Consider the following 12041-nt stretch of genomic DNA (forward strand, 5'->3'; position numbering starts at 1 on the left):
ATATGCATTTTAACATGTTTTTCTTTTTTTTTTCTTTTTAGTTTTCAGTCATTGATTTTTTTAATTACTCCTTAAAAAGTCCTTCTGAATGCTTAAATTTCAGTTTCCAAATTGAAATTACAATGATTTTTTTTAAAAATTGCTTCAAAACAGCTTAGAAATTTAGAGTTCTTGGAAATTGTCGTGGTTACTTAACATGTTCTTAGCTACTTAACATGGGCTGAATGGAAATGTTCCAATTCTGTAAAAACAATAAAAATAAAACTTTTAAGAATAACATTTTCATATTTCGTAAAATAATAAAAAAAACATCATTTAATAAGGCCTCTTTGCCACAAAATTTATTTCATTTTGCACATATCTGAAATCATGATATTTAAAACCTTTTTCAAGCATTCTAGCAATCTAGCAAATAAAAAAGCTGAGATAAGCGAATTGTTTCAGGTGCATAAATATTAGAAGGAGATGACGAATAGGATAAATGATTAATTTATCTTTAATTTCCGTTTTCGTAGGTAGGATCAGTATATGAGATAAACGACAAGTAAGATATGAGACATAGAAAAATATGTTATTAAAAATATCAATGAAACAAAAAGAAATTAATCTTGAGGAAATTATTTATTTAAACTCTGTTTAATTAACATAGGAATTAGAACTTTTGGTTATTTAAATATTTGATAAATATATAACAGTATTAAAACTGTATTATAAACAACTAGCGGTAATAAATGAATGAAAAAACTTCACAACGTGGGTAAAAAAAGAAGTTATCTTTAGTTTTAACATCATATGCAGAATGATACAAATACATGAGGATTCTCAAATGTATTAAAAGTAAATTGTGAATCAAATTTTTAAAAATATGCATATTTGATAAAATTTTGGTCCCATCTAAACCGTTCAAAATAAAAATATAATTCTTGTGAATTATTGTAATCCTTAACTCTTTCATCATGGTGATCGAGATAACTAGTCTTCCAGGAATGTGCGCTGAGGACGAGATAACGTGTCCAAATCCAAAATTTCACTTACAATGTGCAGATTTTCAAATGGGACATGTCACTGTTCCATCGGCTAATTCAGGGGTTTCCAACTTACATGAGGCAGGGGACCACAATTAAAAACACTAGTCAAATGGCAGGCAGCAACTTTATCAAAATTTTATATGGGACTCTTTTTATGTTAGAAGGAACATTAAATATTGCTGTCAGATTTTTATCAAGTTGTACAAAGCAAAAGCATTGAATTACAAATTAAAATAAGAAGTATTATAAAACGAAAATTACTACATGCTTTCATACAAAACAATTTTGCCGTATGGGCTAAATGATACCTTCCAACATACACTGGTTATCTTTAATAACTCCTCAACTTATTCACTTACTCATATTAAAGATAAGCGTACAAATCGAGGTAAACGGGGATCAAGAAGTAATAGAAACTCTTTTAATAGTGACAAATTAAACATAAATTTTATTTATAATATGGAAAAAGATTTTAACAAACATAATATTAAACCAATTAAAGATTTTGTTTTCTCCCTTAAGAATAATGATGTATATAAACTTCAAGATCTTATTATTAACTTTTTCTTTATTAATTTACACATCAAAATTCTTTGTTTCGATCTTGTAAAAGCCAAATGGAGTAAAATTTCTCCAAATGAAAAGAAAAATTTAGATAATTTATATTTCGTTATTTACTTTCAAAACCCTATTTTCGATAAGATCAAATTTCATAACATTTTTGAAAATTTTCAAAAATTATTTCCATTAAAAGATTTTAACATAATTAAAAGCTTTAAATATAATAAATTTCTTGGTAGAACTATATTTAATTAAAATGATATAAGCGAAAATATAGAGAGGATTAATGTATCCGATTATTAATGTCACTGTGAAGAAGAGAAATATTTTGATTTTGTTGATAAACATCACAAGCATATTATTACTGGTAATTTAATTATTATAGAAAACTTAGAACTTAGGAATTTAATGATAAAAGGCACAAAATTTAGACCCATTTACCATATATTAATTAATAAAATTCTAAAATACTTCCAAATGATCTCAATAGTTTTTGTTTGAAGATATCGAATAGATTCTCTTTATATTTAGGTATGCAAAGAGAATGGAAATGATGTGTTTATTACTAGTTTAAAAGTTTTGTTTTCAATAATAATGATAATTTAAATAACAGTAACAATTCAACAATTTTTTTTAAAATTGTTCAATCAATTAAGCAGCTGCAAAGAAATTTTGCAATTGCCCCCATTGACAAAGATAACAATAATTATGCTATCGTGTGTAAAAATTTCTGTGATGAACTTTTAAATACAGAGTTAAGAGATAATAAAAATTTTAAACTTAGAAATTTAAATAATAATATTGTCATTAAAATTTTTTAGGTTTATATAAGAGGTTAAAAATTAAAATTAGCAATATACAATTTTCCTACTTAATTATCAGTCCTAAATTTCATGAAATTCCTTTAACGTTAAGAGCAATCACATGTGGGTCTAATACTTAACTAAACCTGGCACCATTTTCTCGTATTACTTAAATAAAATTATTAACAATATTATAAAAGAAGGATTTTCTTGGATTATCACTAATAATCAACCGAGTTTAGAATTTATTAAACATAATAAAATTAATTCTATTGCGACTTTTGATTTCCAGGATCTTTTCAATAGCATTCCCCTTTCTAAACTAAAAGATGTCCTTTTGAATTATTACTATTATTTTAAAAATATCCTTGATTGCTATTTTGATTATTGGGACATTCTAATTAATTGTTGTCTTTTTAATAATTATCTCTACAATGGAAAAGATATTTTTTTTTCAAATTGGTGGGAATACCACAAGGATCTAATTTTTCATCTGTCTTAGCTAACTTATTTTTGCATTATTATGAAGAAAAATATACTCTTAATATCAAACTTGTTTTTAGATTTATTGATGATTTAATTATCCTAAATTTTCATTATACTATTTAATTAAGTAATATTTACCCAGATGAATTAATCTTGCTTTGTAATCATGATGATAATAATAATTTCAATTTTTTGGATTTGGGTATTATACAGAACGAAAATATCCGCTTTGTTGATTCATACGATAAAAGAAATGATTTTAATTTTAATATAAATAAGCTAATTACTTGGAATTCTGATGTTTCTAAGAACATCTATTTAAATACCATTTTTAATCAAATGAATAGAATTGAAAGAATATGTAGTAATGTTTATTTATCCAAAAGACAAATAGAGAAACTCTTTCAAAATTTGATCAAAAACAATGGATACCCAACTAAAGTAATTAAATTCTATATAAGAATCATTGAGTTAATTGTTATATTATAGTAAATAAATTTACTAAAATACTTTCTTGTTATTTTACATAATTTTTACCACGTGCAAATCCATTTCGGGCAAATCCGTGGCTAAAATTATGTGCAAAACAGGCAAGTCCTGTTTCTTTCTCTTTTCTATTTTATTTTATTTTTTTTCTTATATAAAAGTTAATTTTCTAAAATTATTAATTTTGTTAAATTAATAATTGTCCACTTCTTTGAATTATCCAGTATAATATTACCTTGCGCAGATTCATTTTCGGGCCCATCCATGGTAACTAACAGATCAAACGCACTTCAGTAGTGCAGTAAGAACGCGCTATAAAACAAAACCTCTCTATTTGCGTTTTACCTCAATTTACGCTTCTGTTTTCATATTTTGTAATTTGGCAATCTTATTACGAAAATAGTTTTAAATCATTCTTGAAAAATTTTCCGTTCATGTAAGTTCATTTGAATTCACTATTCATTTTATAAATTTCGTTTCATGCTTCATTCTGTTTTTTGTTCACTTTTTATTTTCTGTTTTTACATGATATTTTTGCTTAATGTGTTCTATTTTATTTGTTGTAAATATTTTTCAGTACTCCTTACACTATTGTGTTGATATATTTTGCTTTGGCTATATTGATACAATATTAGAAAGCACTCCTTTTCGTGGATATAATCGTGTGAGCTGATGAAAAGATTATATCTTGTATTTTCCGGATTTTATAATTTTTTTCCCTTTTTTTCGGTTTTATTCCATATCTTTATTATTTTTATTATTTTCATTTTTTTTCCCTTTTTTTTATTGTTCTGCAATTTTTAATTTTTTCCATGTTTTCTCTACATTTTGAACTTATTTTATGAGTTTTATTTACTTACAGCTTATGCGCGAGTATATATATCATTGATTGACCTACCTTATCTCAAATATAAATAGAAAGAAATGCTTTTAAGTGTTTAATTCTTACTTGTCATGAAATGTAATTTTTAATGAGTCATCAAGTTTTGGCAAAACATCTGGAATATTCAGCTGATTTCCTGACCATGATATATGGCATCCGCAGTAAACCTTTAAATAGTGATACAATCCTGCAGCAGCACTGTATCCTTTATTTCCAATTATATGTACCTTGTCATTTTCAGTCCAAATCTGTAATTTTGCCAATAATAATAATAAAGAATTTGATATTGGGAAATTTAAAACTAAAAAAATAGTTTTTAAAATTGTCTATTTATGTCCAAGTTTAAGAAACTGTTAAATTTGTTCATGTTTTTTTAACCAAGCGCACACCGAAATCTAAGAGTTGACTCTTTGTCACATACGGGCAACTGATTTATGTGACTTTTACTTCAGATGTGATTTGAAAATAATACTACTTTCAAAAATAAATAAAAAAAATTAAAACTCAAGCCTGGTTCAGGAAATAATGTAAAATATGTACATCATTATAGTGTTAATTAACTGTTTCACAGCTTCGAAAATATTACTTTTAAAAATGAAGAAAAAGTATTCACTAAATTAAAAAAAAATTTAAACTTTTAAGGTTATCAGAAATAATAATAAGTTTAAATACTAGCATTAAGTTAAAAACTTATAGGTTCATTAAAACTTTTAAACACCATTGTTTTCAGCGTTTATTTTTCTACTCAATTGAAATCATTCGGTGCATCTTTCAGTTTAATTCAACAAATAAACTGAGTTTGATGATTTCAATTACGTCTTAAATGTGATTGATCTTCATTAATTTCATAGCAAAAAAATGAATAAAATATTCTAATTCGACCCAATCGGTTTCGAAACAATTAAAAATATAATCAGTTTTAATTATAAAGTTTAAAGTTTATACAACAAAAGGTGTCACAATAGCTATCAAAAAGTAAAATTAACATTAAGGGATCCAAACTTCGGTCTGTTCTCCTGACCAAACTATTGGGACCATACTTCCCTGATTACGATTACAATTTTGGAGGTCAGAAATTCAAATCCGTGGAAAAGTGACATTTTTATTTAAAAAAAAGTACCTTTCTGTGTCTGATTTTGTAACGTTAAATATCGTGTGCACTAATTAATTAGCATATATGAAGTTATCCTCTCGAATCATTAAGAGTGAGTCCTAGAACTTGAAGATCCGATCATTAGATCAAAAGTTATGTCCGTTTTTTATTTTACGGATTGTACATAATTTGTATGCATACGTACGTATTTTGTATGCAATATTGTATGTATGCATACATGGCAATACTTTTACTTTCGTTACTTGTAGCAAAGGTAAAAGTACGTACGTTTACTTTACTTTGCTACATTTTAAATATAGTACTTTTACTTGTTTTTTTGTTACTTTTTCGGAAAAAAGTACAAGTATTTGTAACGAGAATGTCGGAAGAAATCGTTACTTTTTTCCGAATTCTTTGAAAAATTTTCCTAAAAAGAAAAACTTTTTTTTGAAATAATTTTTTTATTTTTTATTTTCTAAATTTGATGTATTGTATTCCTTAACAGCCTTCCTTGATGTATTCCTTAACAGCTAACTTCTTCTTCCAAATACGCTTACGGATGGGAATTTTCTGAAATCTCGAAACTCAGTTTTCAGGACTTAAGCTGGAGGAGTGTTCATGGGTTTTGAAGAGGATGGGTAGAAAGACTCCACAAGCTGATCTTTTTCGGCGGACTTTCTGGACTTGCTTCGCAACCTGGAGTAGTATCATTTTGCTTGGGTTCTTCAGATGACTCAACCGTTGACTGTCTCTTTCAGCTTTTCCATTCAACAATTTTAAAGTATGCTGATGATGGTCATGAATTTTTTCCTTCCTTCCTTGGTCACACTTCGAAAACATCCTAATCGCTTTCATCAGACGCAACTTCAGAAAGCAATTTTTGCTACTTTCAGGAACTTTCGGCAATTAGGCTTAGCGGTGATGCTAAGCAAGTGAGCCTTGATAAGTTAGAGAATCTTTACGAGATCCAATGAAAGAATAAAACAAAAATGATGACCAAATAATTGGGACTATATTTTCTAGGTTCCACTCTCGCGTATTTTGAGGGTCCATCGAAATAAAGATATGTTTATTCAGTGACTGTACGCTTTTTTATCTAATTTCGAAATTTACAATATCGTCTGCACTAATTAATTAGTATATATCCGGTTAGACCCTCGAACCATTCAGAATACGTCTTGATACGTGATCATTAGATCAAAAGTTATTCCGGTTGTTCATTATTTTGCGCACTGTATACGACACTGAAGTTTAATGTATTGCCTCAATTTTTGTCCCTTTCCGGTAATATAATTAATACATTTTCATTCTCATTAGAAGTTTAGGTGTTTTTTATTTTTTTAGGGTTTCAAAATGTAAGTTCATCTTTGTATAAACCGAGAGTGCGCTCTTTTTTTAAAAATTTATTCATATTCAAAACCCATATATGAGTTAACGTAAAATTTTAGAACTGCTCATTCATCTTAGTTTGTTCAGAAATAATTTAAATTCTCCTTTTTAGCCCGTATTAACCGCATCAGCAGTTCACAAATATTTGAATTCAGAAGCGTTCTAATGGTTTCCTGTTTTAAGTTAGTTGCAAAAAAAAAAATTCTTATTATTAATTTCCTACTGTGTATTTCCTTTCAAATAGTTTTCATTTTAAACTGTTGTTCTATGTATTTATATGTTTTAAGTATTACGTGCTCTTTCGTGATATAATTTAACGATCTATTACTAATACTCAACTAACGGAAAGTTTCTTTATTTTTGCGATGTTTGCATGGAATTTGCGAAGTTAATTGATTCTAATATAAGGTATAAAATAATCACGGACTAGATTTGGAAATTACTAAATAATATGTTTAAAGAATAACACTTACCATGAAAGCATCTTTATTATCAAATGAGTAGTCCACCGTTACATTAAATTCTGCTGCTCTGTCAGGAATTAATCGATATAAAAGTTCTTTGACGGCATTTGATTCGGTATCAGACGTTCCATTCCAATGCGAAGAAGGTCGAGCTAAAAGATGTTTACAAAATCACTTGAAAAATCCATTTCTTAGAAAATTTCCATTATTTATAAAAAGGTGAACCCGAGAATCTATTGCAACAAAAAGCACTTCATTGTGCGCACAAATTTTGGATCTTAATAATAATTTCTTTCTTCTTCAGATTAGTACATTTCCTGAAGTATACTTTTCTTATCAATTTTAATGAAATTTGAAATCCTGTTAATTGCTTTTTTACAAATTGCTGTGGATAACTTAATAAACAATTGTTAATTCTGTTTTAAATTGATGTTAAATGATTCTTCAATTGTTTTCAGAATGATTTAAGATGACAAGTTAAGATGACAATTGTTTGATTTAAAATGAAAAGTTGGTGACAAAGTTGAAATTATAAATATATAGAATCGTGGTGATTTTCCAGAAGCTTTTCGATCCCTATACTTTGTAAATGACGATCGTTTCCATAAATGCCCGATTGAGGAATATATTGGGTGACCGATAAATGTTGCATTAAACTTCTAGGGGACATCATTAAGGATTAAAAATTGCACGAGATCCCATCTCTGAAAACACCATCGTAAGCTGCTAGGAGTGCTTTCCCTATTACGTACTGTTTCTGCGTGTGAAATTAAACAGGTACTTTTATTTTTAAAAATTATCTTCATTTATGTTTCCTAATAATTCTTGTCGAAAATTGTTTCAAATCAGCTCAAAAATAGCTGTTTTACCGTAATTTAATAAATTTGCGACTATCTTGACAAGCTCACCTATTTGAATGCAACTTTTGAGAATAATTATTAGAAAACATAAAATGAAGATGATTTTTAAAAATAATCCTGCATGTTTAAAGACGCACGGAGAAACAATTCAAAATAGGTGAGAGCCCCAGCAGTGTATGACAGTAGCATACGCAACGGGAAGGTTTTTCGGTTCAATCATCTCTTAAGAACGCATTTTTTTTTTTTTTATAAATAATTTGGAAGATAAAATCCACTATTTTTTTGAAAAAAAATCTTAGTTTTATTTACCTAAAAATTAAAAAAACAAAAGATTAAAAAAATTATGGAAAGCTTAAAAAAAAACTGAGAGAAAAACTGTCTACAATAATAATTGATATTCTTTACCCTTCTATCAAAAGAGCAATAAACGCTCTTTACAAATAAGTATTAATTCTAAAAGTATCCCCCTTAGAACCGCCCATTTTACATTATGAGAAAATGTCATTTTCTTTTTAAATTACCTGTCTCTGTTTTGTCCTTCCATCTACAGCTTTTTAAAATATCTCATTTTGATTGTATCTTTTCTTAGTCTAAATTTAAGTCATAAATTACCCCTAAAGAATTTCCTGGACTTCAAATACATTAAACTTTTAGGGACATAAATAGGGGGACTCTTTTTTTTCCGGTTATTTTACCTAAAGACTTTTTTTGGGACTCATAAGGTGTTCTCGCAATTCATTTCAATTACTTTTTTGCTTATTTATTTTAATTAACCATTCAAAAGTTTAATTCAGTATAATAGCTCTTTTTTGTCAGATTTTATCCTAATTAATATCAATCGCTTTAATTGAAATTACTTTATTATCCTTCTTACTTCACATTTAAATGTAATACACATTTAAAAAAAGAATTATTTTTTACTTTTTTAACATATTTTATTGCTTGCCCGTTTCACCAAATAAATTGCGCTTGATTTTTAAAATCGAAATTGAAATAATTTTAATCAATTGAAGGTAAGCCAAGATTTGTATTGAAACAATCATGTAATAGGTTTGAATTGCAGCATTATTTATTCATGATCATTTATTTAGCAACTAAGCGTTGATTTTTCATACATGCTTTTATTTCTCAATCGTAAATCTTTTTTCTTATTTTATGCTTTTAGAGCTAATGAAGCTGTTAAATTTCTAAAATATTGCAAACTGAATTTTTGAAACTATTTATAAAGATCAAACATCATTGTTTTACATCAAAAATAAATTTTCTATAATTCATATTCAATTTAACAAATGATTATTAAGAAAAGTTTGTTATCAATTATATGGAAATATATCATCATTTAAATTACTTTATTAATATATTTTTAAATTTAATTATTTTTGTGAATGAAAAATTAAGCTCTTTGAAATAAAAAAATACTTGTTTAGCCCAAAACATATGATAACCGGTCAAATGACTATTTAAGAACTTTGCATCGAAATTGCGCTTATCATCTTATCGTTTTTGCACATTTGATTTCATGACTTTTTCTAACAATTATATACAGTTAAAATTCTATTATTGTTTTTTTTGTATTTTGTTTATTTCGAGTAATAATTGTCGTATACCTCTATCTACCACAACTGGTCATTTGACCAGGAAAACAATTTATTGCTTTATAAAGTTATCGGATCAGAAATTACGATGTAATGCGTGTTCAACGTATTTGGATCAACGCACATTTTTGCGAGGACTGTTGTGTAGCTAGTTCAATCAGAATAACTGTGAATTCAAATTTCAAGAAAGTACCTAAAATTTTATATTGGCATTTTTGTGTAAGAAAAAGTGACAAAAACTAAATGTTTTGGTAAGTAGCTTATATTTTATTTTGATAGCTTTACTCGATTTCTAACAAACTGTTAGTAACCAGCAAAACGTCGAAACAATCAAGACAGCATAAGTTTTTAGAAGAAATAATATTAATTATCAGAATAATTATAAGAATTTTAATTCTTATAATTCTTATAGTTATAATAATTCTGTAAATAATAATAATTAGAAGAAATATGTTTGTGGAAAATGAACAATGGAAGCACCCTGTATATATAAAAAGTGCGTTGAGTAAGGAATTAAAAATTCTTATTCCTTGTGTTTGTAATTCATAAAACCTGGCAATATATAATTTGTTTAATTAGTTTATTTCCTTCCTAACGTCTATATTTCATACATTCAATGGAGAAACATAAAGTCCGGTCAATTGACCGGTTATGGCAGAAATAGGTGTGCATTAAGTGTTGGTATGTTAAAAGATAATTCTGTCAAGAGATATTTAAATATTACATGTTTTTTTAGAATTAATATAATTTTTTTTTGTGTAAGTAAGATTTTGCATTTTAAATTTGATATCTTCATTGCACAAATATTGGATATACTGCAGTCTTAAATAATACTTTCTTTGAAACAGTCACATCACTTTGTTTATATATATACTTTTTGAGAGCTAAAATATAAAAAAAAATAAAAGTGAATAAATTTATCGTCCCTGAAAAAACAATGATTTCTAATAATATAAAATGCTTTACTATCAGTAAATAGAAATACTGTGTTTAAGAATACAAAATTGTTATAATCTTACCGCTCTCCGTAAAATGTGTTATTCCTCCAATCTTTAAAATTTGAAACTCTAATAAGACCTGAAATAATCATAAAATACAGTCTACAATTTTTGTTGATGACTTACAGCAACACTAGAAGCCGTTATTATTTTTAGAAGTCATACTTTCGTTGGCAAGATTGATTCGTGTTTTGTCACCATGGTTATTTAGAATTAAAATTGCATAGAAATTAATTCGAGCAGGTGTTTGAAAAATAATGCTAATAATATGAATTCACATTTTTTTGTTGCTTTTTAAACAATTTTTTACGAAGATTATTTTTATATTGCAAAATATTCTTCAAAAAAAGCAATAAAAAATTATTATAACTTAAATTAAAATGTAGATTGTGTAAAATAATGTATTCGCATTGAAAATTCTAAAAACATTTATTTATGCTTAATTTTATAAAAATGTTATAAGTGGGTAACCAGATATTATTTTTACGGACTCTTTTAGAGGAAAAATTATTTCACGAAAGGTTTTACTGAGAATTCTAAGGGTCCTTCTTTCCTCAATGGCACGACAGCCTTGGGTGGACCCTGGCCTTCTCAATCAACTTCCTCCAGGCCGGCTTCCACCTGGCAGTTGTCTTCCAGTTTGAGACTTTTAAGACTGAAAGTCTCTTTCCACGCAGTCGGCCCATCTCAGCTTTGGTCGACCTCTGGGCCTTGATCCGATGGGCTGAGCCAAAAAGATTATGTTTGTCGAACGCTCTCTGTTCATTCGAATGATGTGACCAGCCCATTTAATTCTTTGGATTTTTACGTACTTGACAACATCAGGCTCTCTAAAAGCCCGATAGAGTTCTGAGTTTGAGAATTCTTAGGGTAAATCGAACTTTTTAATTATTTTATTTTACGGAAAGTCATATTTTGTTTCACATCTGTGCCAAAAAATTATAAGTTAACTATTTTTTGTTCATGTTTTGTTGAAACTGAAAAGATGATTCTAAATTTTAAGAGCATGAAAAATTATACAGTTCATATCTTGTTCAAATAAGTTTATTTTTATTTAGACGCAAAATTATGTTTAAAAAATGCTTCTAAATGTAACTTGCTATAAGAGTTACACAGGAAATAATAAAGCTTTTCTTGCATGAATATATCAACAAAATTGTCTAGCCTAAGAACAAAACTTACTTCTTTGATTCCATAATAGCTGTAATGTTTTTAAATATACATATACTATTTATGTATTTTAATTTATAAATACATGTTAATTAATATATATATATATATATATATACTTATATATATATATATTAATTATTTATATATTATATATATATTACTATTTATCCCACTTTCCCTGAAGTTAGAAAGCTAAAGGTCTTCCTAATTAGTGGCTTTTTT

The 12041-nt window shown here is 27.1% G+C and overlaps 1 protein-coding gene across 4 annotated transcripts in view; it reads right to left on the reverse strand.

The window, feature by feature from the left end:
* The window catches only part of LOC107453005 (N-acetyl-alpha-glucosaminidase), an 80672-nt gene that overhangs the window by 57327 nt on the left and 11304 nt on the right, over positions 1-12041 (reverse strand). For all 4 annotated transcript variants that reach the window (XR_011638300.1, XM_071187956.1, XM_016069664.3 and 1 more), the window contains 3 exons: positions 10668-10725; positions 7203-7345; positions 4314-4495 (listed from right to left, as the gene is read on the reverse strand). Coding sequence is in view for 3 of the 4 variants with exons in the window: in XM_071187956.1 (XP_071044057.1) it covers positions 4314-4495; positions 7203-7345; positions 10668-10725 (383 nt within the window). In the remaining variant the exon portion in view is untranslated. The remainder of the gene's footprint in view (positions 1-4313; positions 4496-7202; positions 7346-10667; positions 10726-12041) is intronic.

The sequence above is a fragment of the Parasteatoda tepidariorum genome, chromosome X1 (assembly GCF_043381705.1).
Source record: "Parasteatoda tepidariorum isolate YZ-2023 chromosome X1, CAS_Ptep_4.0, whole genome shotgun sequence".
Taxonomy (NCBI): domain Eukaryota; kingdom Metazoa; phylum Arthropoda; class Arachnida; order Araneae; family Theridiidae; genus Parasteatoda; species Parasteatoda tepidariorum.